Source organism: Monopterus albus, unplaced genomic scaffold (genome assembly GCF_001952655.1).
Source record: "Monopterus albus unplaced genomic scaffold, M_albus_1.0 scaffold186.1, whole genome shotgun sequence".
Lineage (NCBI taxonomy): Eukaryota > Metazoa > Chordata > Actinopteri > Synbranchiformes > Synbranchidae > Monopterus > Monopterus albus.
In genome coordinates, this window is record NW_018128066.1 from 2,218,827 (window position 1) to 2,229,553 (window position 10,727).

The following is a 10,727-nucleotide window of genomic DNA, read 5'->3' on the forward strand; positions in this document are numbered from 1 at the left end:
GTGCTGTAACTGGAGGTCTCAAAGCAGGTGTAGAAGGTGTTGAGGTGATCCGGCAGGCTGTCTGTGGAGCTGATGATGCTGGTGGTGGTCCTGTAGTCTGTGATGTGCTGCAAGCCATTCAGCTTCTCTCTGTACTGCCTCTTGGCCGCTGTGATGGCTTTCCTCAGTCTGTACTTCGCAGCTTTGTACTCTATCTCATTGTCTGATCTGAATGCATGACAGCGAGCACGCAGCGTACCTGACTGTTTATCCAGGGCTTCTGGTTGTGAAACCTCCTGACTTGTATGGTGGGCACAATGATGTCAATACAGGTACTAATGTATCCGGTCACATACTCAGCATAGTCCTGTACGCTGACAGAAAAGTCCTCTGAGGTGGCTGCAGCTTTAAACACATCCCAGTCTGTCTGGGCGAAACAGTTCTGCAGGATGCCTTCAGCCTCTGGGGTCCAGAGTTTAATTTGTTTGGTGACCAGGTTTGTTTGTTTCAGTCTTTGTCTGTAAGATGGATACAGGAACAAAGAAATATGGTTTGAGCGTCCAAGGTGGGGGCGGGGTGCAGCCCTGTATGCATCCTGTATGTTACTGTAAACATGATCTAGAGAGTTCTTGCCCTGGGTGGGAATGTTCACATGTTATAATATTTGGGAAGTACAGTCCATAGATTGCACTGGTTACAGTCACCTGCAGCAATAAATATAGCGTTGGGGTGCACTGTCTCTATCGTGCTGATGACAGTTTGCTGGGAGTTCTTGGGCTAACATACACAGCAGCCAAAAACACAGCACTATGCTCTCTGGCTAGATAGTAGGGCCAGCATTTCAGCAATAAAAACCCTACGTTGTGGGAGCGAACAATGAGTTGTAGCTCCAGTGGGATGAAACCAGTAAATTCCCAGTGGCTGTGTGAGTTGGCGATATCCAGCAATGCCTGTCTGTTGTATGTTAGCAGTGCATGACATTTGTGCACTGCAGACAGAGTAAAAAACACACAAAAAGGAAGAAAACAAAGAAAAAGCTGACATTTGGGAGTGGGACGTGCAAACACATCTGCCTCGGATGGTGCCATGAATGAACGTATGAATGTATGTGTGGCAATAGTCACATTTGTTTGGTGAGCTGATATGATATAACATCATCTAAACAGTTATATTAAATTGGCTTTGGATCACACATCCCAGTGCGCAGTATGTCACCCACTGTGAACAGGAAACTGAGACCAAAAGAACATACATTCCCACTGATCTGTTTTAACACAAATGGCTCCGTTGGTCAGGAGGCTAAGGGGTTACAGGGGAATGTTGTAGGCATGTATGATACAGTCACATTGTGAGAAGCTGACGTTAGTAGCTTCATTCATGTTTCCAGCTTGTATTTTGGTTAGCCATTCTGCTAACGTAGCCTACTCTAGCTTAGCACTGATTCTGTCACCATTGCCTTGGTATTGATAAATAAAAACACCGTTTAACATCCAATACTAATGGAAATGCATGGCGTGTTGTTATGGTGCATTAATTGTGGCCCGAATTCAACAGTAAATAGCAGTGCTCATGCTAACAAGGTAAACAACATTCCCACATACATAGGGTTGCATAGTTTTGCACTCTGTGGTGCTGGTGCCATCTACAGTGAGCACAATCCCCCAAAGAAATGAATATGCAAGGGCTGCATTTTTTTCACACCTTTAAAATGTAGTGTGAGCACAGCCTTACTCATGGAGCATGTGCTGTATTTGCCAGACATTTCTGCCAGCAGATGACTGAACTCAGACTGGATGAAAAATTCACAGGGAAAGGTTTGCATATGTATTGGGATTATATACAAAAATTAAAATGAGCTTTCACTGTGGTGTTGCTAAATATCACAGGACCTGAAAGTGTTAATTGCACAGGTGTTAGTAATAAACATTAAAAATGGCTCTGTTCCATTTAAGTGTACCAGTGAGCCAGCATACACAATGCCTGGCCCCTTAAAGCTAAATGGAATTCAGCCACCATTCATTTTATTAATTACGCCTGCTTTTCCTGCTATGGTGTGAGCATGTTCTCGATGAAGAAATAAAAAACAATAAAGCTCATGAATGCAATGTTTTCAGCTGTTGATTCCCAAATCTGCGCTGCTTTATTGTCCTTAAATGACCACTGTTTGATACATTTTCTGACTATATCATGTCTGATATAGTCAGATATACTATGTCTGTGGAGCATATTGTTTATTTCAAATTCTCTGAAACAGTTCCTTTTTAAAAGTAAAGACATTCATATACATCTGAGACAGTATAGGCCACCAGTGGACATCAGCATGTTCAAAATACATATGAGCACAACACAGCAAGTCCTTTCTAGCAGCAAAAAAAACATTTTAGTATTAAAAGTACATTCAGTTTTTAAAGACGTCAGTGTTATATATGTGAAGGCTGTCAAATAAGTATTTAAATTGTTTTGTTCAAACCTACCCCACACTAATTTTAAGAAATTTCTTACATCATTAGTTGATGCAATCTTTAATGCCAACCTTGGGAGACCAGACAAATGTTAAAATAATCCCTAAAATTAAGTTGTAACATTAAAATGTGCCTCATGACTAAAAAGAGGACAGAAGTAATATTCTCATTCTTACTGATTAACAGTTTTTAATTGTTTCATTTGTCCAACTAAATTTACATCTCCACTCCAAAAATAAACTACAGTGCGGTGCAAAAAGTGTATGTGTTATATGTGGCATTGTGTGCCTTAACGGAGGGTGATTTCATTTGTTAGTTTAACTTTTTTCCCTACTTGCACTAAATAAAACAACAATTGAGCAGGTATGCCACACACAGTACAGTCAATCTAGACTCATACAGTATACAGGATATTAGTAAGAAGAGGTGTTTACAGTTTATAGACAAATACAGCACAGTAACAACCACTGCAAACCACCAACAGAGTGGCAACATATATTTGTGTTCTGTAGAATCCAACAAGTAGTTATATTTGTAACCTCTGGGCACAATACAAACAGTACCTCAACATGAGCATACAAACTGCATACAGTACATCCAGAACAATACACTTTTACAGACTACAGTTTCAAGAAGTGACAGTAAAAATAATCACAAGGGCTATACAGGGATGCAGAAAAGTGTTGATATGGAGAAAGCTGCTGCACATCCCTCCTCACACCCTCCTTCATATAGCAATCAGTGCTTCTCCCTCTACAACCCTATAGATGCAAAAAAAAAACCCATGTAGATATGTAAGGAGTAGCTACTAATGCTCCAAGTGTCTGCATTAGTTCAAGAACATTATCTGCTCATGGAAAAAATGACTGTAATAAATACTTTGAAAACAGGGGAGCTATGTGTGTGCAACCCAATCATATGTTATTTCTACCTCAAACCGCCTCTAGGACACTCACTAGGCAGTAAAGGGACAGCGGCACAATCCCACATTCTCTAAGTCAGTCCTACAGCACATCTGACTGGATGGTGTGCCAGCGAGCTGTTTCTATTTGCCCCCGACTGCACATTTCCTTCCAGTGTGCCTGTCCCGCGTCTGAAGCATTTCTGCCAATCAACACATGACCCAGCACAGTGCTCTTAGTGTAGAGACGGCCCTGCAGAGAGAGAACTGAAACTGAAAATCACAGAAGCATGAAGACATTTGGTTGCCACTATAGCAGTACATGAAGACAGAATGCCATTGATTATTGTGTATTGCACAGCTTCTTACCTGCATGACAATGAATTCAAGGACCAATGGTAGTTCAGTGATGTCACCAGGGGGCAGGTCAAACAGGAATGGAGCATTCCAGATGGGGTTTGAACCACTGGCCCCTTTGGTCTCCTTGGTGCCAATTATTTTTCCTTCCTGACGTAGGTTGATAACAACATAATGATCTGTTGGGGAAAAAAATATCAGGAAGGATTTTATTTTATATATTTTAATTCATCATAGATTAATTGGTTTCTTTCTGCACTTCTATACATGTTGATTCACATCCTCATAAATCTCTCTGAACTCCTTTCCACTGTCACTGTTCCTAGTCTGCTTCATCACACACAAAATGTAATTTCCCTTGTAAATACATTCTATCATGCTAATTGGATTTCCTAAACTTAAAAGCAGTGTGTCACAGTCAGATAAGAATCCTGCATCTGCACTGAGCAATGTATTTTCACAGATTTCAGGAAAGCATGTGAACCTAAAACACATAGCTGACTACTTGACCACAAATTGTTAGTTTAAATGTTGGAAACCAAAACATCAAAATTGTTTTCCTCTTTCAGAGGCTCTATCTTCCCCCTGTCCTAACTGGCATCATCAAAGCAGAGCTTTAAATCAGATGCAGTGAGATGTGATACAGACAGGAGGGGAAATGAGACTGGGCTGATTGGTTCCTAATCAGATTATACTAGAAGACCATCAGGAAACCAGCCTGTCTGACTATGGCTGGGCAATAAAGAAGAATACAGACAGAGGCAGTGTCAGCAGTTTACATGTCTGCCTGCATGTTCGTGTGTGCTCCTATGTATACTAATGCTTATAATTGAAAAGTGTGATAGATGTGATATCAAATCATGTACAAATCAAGTCAAACATTAATTGAAAGTCACTTTTCATATATGATATTAAACTATTGTCCAAACTGCACAGCAGAGAAAGAAGTGAATTTACATGTTTGTGATGGCTGTGTGCTTCTGTTGATTTCTTCTGTTTGGTGCCCTGATATCAGATATGGCAAACCATATGCAAGGCACAGTGTTCTGTGTGCAAGGACGTTGTATCTACAGTACACTTAGATAACAAAATTATAAATAGGGAGTGCAGACTTTGCTCTTTGCCTGGAGAGATCTCTGATTTCTGTATGCACTGAGCCCTTTCATGAAGGGTTTAGAATAAAATACCACGAAAGACAGATCTTGTGCTTGATTTTGTTATTCTAATGTTTCCATAGCGTGCAGTACAAAGTACAGATGCACCAATTCATCAGCCAATTTTCAGATTGATCAGCCATGACTGGTGACTGGCTGATCACCCTGAGATATCTGATTCTGTGCTGGTACATGCGCAATGGTTCACGTCATGAACACAGTGTCACAGACTGAAAGGGTAGCGTATGAAGCACATAGCATCTCACATGCATCTCTGCTAGGCTTGCACTGGTGTCTATACCAAGCACATATTCACTTGTGCACTGGAGGCTCAAAAAGTGCACAGAGGAGCCTATAGAAACACCTTGGAGAAGGGAAAACTATGTCCATATCGCTAACAAATAGTACAGGGAAATACTGACTACACTTCAAATACATCTTTACAGTATATCAAGCCCATGATAAAAACAAAATACACACACTTTAAAGAGAGCTGCATGTTCAGTGGGACTGATGTAGTGTAACAAACATTCTTGTATTTTTATTACCTGTTTACATTTAAAGAAGTACAAATATTGCACTTTATTTTTAGTTGGAGGTTTGTAAAAAAAAAACATTTGTGAAAATGAGAGAAATACATAAAATGTATATCTTATTCAATACAATGTTTTAATTTTATTACAATTTAATTTTTCATTAAAGAGAAGTTACAAAAATGTCTGTGTATGCTGAAAATTACAGTTCTTAGAAAAAAAGAATATCAGAATGGGAAAGTCACACGCAAAAAAAAAATACGAATCAGCCAGCAAAATTGGTGCATCTCTAGTGCAAAGTAATATCCAGGACGTAAACGTTGTTGCATCTTCTGCTTGCTGCCATTAATCACACAGACCTCATGGGAGATCTTAATGTCTTAATGGTTAAGGCACATGCCATATAACTGTAATGTCCACTGTTTGATTCCTGTCCAACGTTTACTACTACCACAGTACTAGATGTTTTACCATTTTACCTTTTTTCTTTACAGTAGGCTATAATATATTTGCAACAGCAGGAACTGATCCCAAACCTATGAGAGAAATAAAATTACAGCATCAATTATAGAAATCTTTGTTGCTTTTACTGGTAATCTTGTAATTGTGTGAACCAGCAAATGAGTTGATACAAAAAAGTAATTTTTCTTTCTCACAAACAAAGGCAGAAGTAGCCTGGTGTTGATCCAGTGAAAAACAGTCAGGGACTAATTCTGAATGGTGGCTTTGGTACAAGATGTCTGACTTTAAAAAAATTCAGACCGCTGTCCATATCCTGTCTCCTACCAGCAATCGATAGTGGTTAAACCGTGACCTCCATGATTTTTCCTAACCTTATCCAAGTAGGTTTAGCTGCCTAAATATTAAGCATAAAGGTGGCACATGGATTATTTTCAAAGGCACTGTTCTGTAGCAACCTGTTCTGTAGTTTTAGTATGAGGAGCTGCTGTTAGGTGCACCAGATTAAAAAACTGTTTTATGGGGCATTACACAGCCTTCACCTGGAGCTCCTGGAATCCGTGTGAGCTTGGCCAGATTCTCACCCTTGCGGACCATCACCTTGATGCGCTGGCCCAGCGTCTGGTACTGCAACAAGATGAACAGTTGGCCCAAAGCCCGCGGCACACACACTGAGCTCTTTCTGTGACTTAACGTTTCCTGAGAACTCACACTCTGAGGGTGGGAAGGACAAGAAAACCAAGAGATAAAGAACAGATTTGAGAAATTTAGTAAGAGGGGGAAACTGTCTTCTTTTGGTAAATGGTCTTATAATTGTATAGCGTTTTTCTATGCTTTACAGCACACTCAAGGTGCTTTCACACTATTTGGCCATTCACCCATTAACACATTCACACACTGGTGTTATCACCGGGAGCAAGTGGGGGTTCAATGTCTTGCTCAAGGACATTTTGACATATGGACTGCCCAAGCCAGGAATCAAACCGCTAATCATCTGGTTAGGAGACAACCCACTCTAACTCATCATCACAGCCGCCCCCGGCAGATGTTTCCTTTATCCTTTGGGAAGGTGGAAATGAACTGAAAACCAGGGGGGAACCCATGAGAATAGAGCAGATTTAAGATATAAAGCACTTGAAACACACTTGCATAAATGTTAGTTCTGTTAATGAATGTGTCGACCAAGGCACTGAGACTGTCAGACTGTGTGTTTCAGTTCCCCATCAAATAAATTTATTCACCATGAATCACTGCCTGTCAAAATACAGAAACAAGTTAAGAATGTGAAAAATTTATTTTTCTGAAAAATATTTCAAGCATATATATATACAGTGCCTTGCGAAAGTATTCGGCCCCGTTGAACTTTGCGACCTTTTGCCACATTTCAGGCTTCAAACATAAAGATATAAAACTGTAATTTTTTGTGAAGAATCAACAACAAGTGGGACACAATCATGAAGTAGAACGAAATTTATTGGATATTTCAAACTTTTCTAACAAATAAAAAACTGAAAAATTGGCCGTGCAAAATTATTCAGCCCCCTTAAGTTAATACTTTGTAGCGCCACCTTTTGCTGCGATTACAGCTGTAAGTCACTTGGGGTATGTCTCTATCAGTTTTGCACATCGAGAGACGGAAATTTTTGCCCATTCCTCCTTGCAAAACAGCTCGAGCTCAGTGAGGTTGGATAGAGAGCGTTTGTGAACAGCAGTTTTCAGTTCTTTCCACAGATTCTCAATTGGATTCAGGTCTGGACTTTGACTTGGCCATTCTAACACCTGGATATGTTTATTTGTGAACCATTCCATTGTAGATTTTGCTTTATGTTTTGGATCATTGTCTTGTGGGAAGACAAATCTCCGTCCCAGTCTCAGGTCTTTTGCAGACTCCATCAGGTTTCCATCCAGAATGGTCCTGTATTTGGCTCCAGCCATCTTCCCATCAATTTTAACCATCTTCCCTGTCCCTGCTGAAGAAAAGCAGCCCCAAACCATGATGCTGCCACCACCATGCTTGACAGTGGGGATGGTGTGTTCAGGGTGATGAGCTGTGTTGCTTTTACGCCAAACATAACGTTTTGCATTGTTGCCAAAAAGTTCGATTTTGGTTTCATCTGACCAGAGCACCTTCTTCCACATGTTTGGTGTGTCTCCCAGGTGGCTTGTGGCAAACTTTAAACGACACTTTTTATGGATATCTTTAAGAAATGGCTTTCTTCTTGCCACTCTTCCATAAAGGCCAGATTTGTGCAGTATACGACTGATTGTTGTCCTATGGACAGAGTCTCCCACCTCAGCTGTAGATCTCTGCAGTTCATCCAGAGTGATCATGGGCCTCTTGGCTGCATCTCTGATCAGTCTTCTCCTTGTATGAGCTGAAAGTTTAGAGGGACGGCCAGGTCTTGGTAGATTTGCAGTGGTCTGATACTCCTTCCATTTCAATATTATCACTTGCACAGTGCTCCTTGAGATGTTTAAAGCTTGGGAAATCTTTTTGTATCCAAATCCGGCTTTAAACTTCTCCACAACAGTATCTCGGACCTGCCTGGTGTGTTCCTTGTTCTTCATGATGCTCTCTGCGCTTTAAACGGACCTCTGAGACTATCACAGTGCAGGTGCATTTATACGGAGACTTGATTACACACAGGTGGATTCTATTTATCATCATTAGTCATTTAGGTCAACATTGGATCATTCAGAGATCCTCACTGAACTTCTGGAGAGAGTTTGCTGCACTGAAAGTAAAGGGGCTGAATAATTTTGCACGCCCAATTATTCAGTTTTTTATTTGTTAAAAAAGTTTGAAATATCCAATAAATTTCGTTCCACTTCATGATTGTGTCCCACTTGTTGTTGATTCTTCACAAAAAATTACAGTTTTATATCTTTATGTTTGAAGCCTGAAATGTGGCAAAAGGTCGCAAAGTTCAAGGGGGCCGAATACTTTCGCAAGGCACTGTATAAAGCACTTGAACACAGCCGAGGCCAACAAAGTTATATATATGTATGTACAGGTCTCTATTTATAAGTACTTTATTTTTATCTCATTTCCTAATGCCCTTTGCTATTGCCGTACATAAGGATATGTACATACATATTGAGAGCCTCAATAAAGCTGATTCTGATTCTGATTCTGATATATATTCAGATTTTACTCGTGAGACATCATGGTCTGTGGATCTCACCTGACTGAAATCTGCATTACATTTTCAATCACTTTAACCTTTTTTGTAATACTGCCACTATATGTTGTGGTCAGAATTAAGGATTTCATTGCCAGTGTGACCACCCATCCAAACAGATATTCATGTACTAAGGCACTCTGGATAAATAATGGCTAATGTGTACATATGATGTGATTCCACATGATTTCTTGTCAGAACCCACTGGCTTGCATTGTTTAGGGTAGTGTGAGTTATAATGTGCTGTCAGCTGATTGTCAGCTGAGTGTCAACTGAGTGTCAGCTGAGTGTCAGCTGAGTGTCAGCCTGCCAGCGACTTGCTGAGGCCGTGTAGCAGAGTGCAAAGGTGAGCTTTGGTTCACTGCCTCTGTCTGTCACTAGCCCTTTCCCCTCACTGAGTGTCACTCGCACTTACACAGGGAGAAATATTAAGCTGCATACACATACTGCCAAGAAAAAACAAGTATTCCAAGTATTTTTGACTTTGTAGATTACACTTTATTTGTAACACTGGCTATTTGAAAAACTTTATGAGAAGCAGGAAGTGGTGATTTGATAAGAAGCCAAATGAATTTATTGCAAAGACTAGAGATGTAAATGTGGCTATATAAATGTATATGTATCCACTCTCTCCAAATACTTGTCATGTGAGAAAATGAAAAGATGCTGATATACTGTCGAATGTTATGGGACAGTAGTTGACACACTGGAGTATCAGCAGTAAATTAAAATGCTATGTTTGGCTAACTAACGCTACAGTATTAGTAGTTGAACTGCATGCAAACAGCCTGCTGCTAATAATCCAGTCTCCCTGACAGTTTATCAAGCTCTCAGCCAATCTGTAAATACATTTACACATTCGACTTATATCTCCTTTATACAGTATTGTTATGTAATGGGTGAATGAGGCTCAAACATAAATTAAATTTCTTCAGTTTTCACTCCTGCACCTCATCCTGATACAATGGGTTTACCGGTCTATGTAGGGGAAGCAGTGGTGGTGGGGAGTGGGCATATTTGCATATATTTGAAGTTGGGTGAATACCAATCGAGTGAGCTGGACATTGTGTGTGGAGTGCCTCAGGGTTCTGTTTTGGGACCTAAATTATTTATACTATATATTAATGATATATGCAAGGTTTCTGATTTAGTGAAAGTGGTTTTGTTTGCTGATGACACTACCATATGGGCATCGGGTGAAAACCTACAGCAACTATCTGGATGGGTTACACAGGAACTTGAGAAGATAAAGAAATGGTGTGACAGTAATATACTATCTCTGAATTTGGATCAAACTAAATTTATGGTATTTGGGAATCACAGACTAGACAATGAACTTCAATTGAAAATTGGGGGAGCTAACATAGAACGAGTATATGAAATTAAATTTCTAGGTGTCATAGTTGATGACAAATTCTCCTGGAAATCTCATATCAGATATGTTCAGCACAAAATAGCAAAAAATATATCGATATTGACACGGGTGAAATATATTTTGGATGGGAAAGCATTACGCATTTTGTATTCCTCATTGATTCTACCATACTTAGAGTATGGCGTGGAAAACTGGGGAAATACATATACAAGCTCACTTCAACCATTGTATATATTACAAAAAAGAGCGATAAGAATTGTGCATAAGATGGGGTATAGGGATCACACCAATGTAGCTTTCATACAGTCTAAATTGTTAAAATTTT

At 39.9% G+C, this 10,727-nt stretch overlaps 1 protein-coding gene across 4 annotated transcripts in view; it reads right to left on the reverse strand.

Moving 5' to 3' along the window:
* Positions 1 to 2,108: 2,108 nt before the first annotated feature.
* LOC109969899 (synaptotagmin-4) overlaps positions 2,109 to 10,727 on the reverse strand; it is a 13,850-nt gene continuing 5,231 nt past the window's right edge. Inside the window, exons 2-5 of one of the 4 annotated variants that reach the window (XM_020617118.1) lie at positions 6,388 to 6,559; positions 3,712 to 3,878; positions 3,398 to 3,595; positions 2,109 to 3,202 (exon numbers count right to left, since the gene is read on the reverse strand). In XM_020617118.1, the coding sequence (XP_020472774.1) occupies positions 3,446 to 3,595; positions 3,712 to 3,878; positions 6,388 to 6,559 (489 nt within the window). In that variant the 3' untranslated portion in view covers positions 2,109 to 3,202; positions 3,398 to 3,445. Of the gene's footprint in view, positions 3,616 to 3,711; positions 3,879 to 6,387; positions 6,560 to 10,727 lie in introns of all 4 variants that reach the window. The other 3 variants (XM_020617119.1, XM_020617117.1, XM_020617120.1) reach the window with 3 other exon arrangements.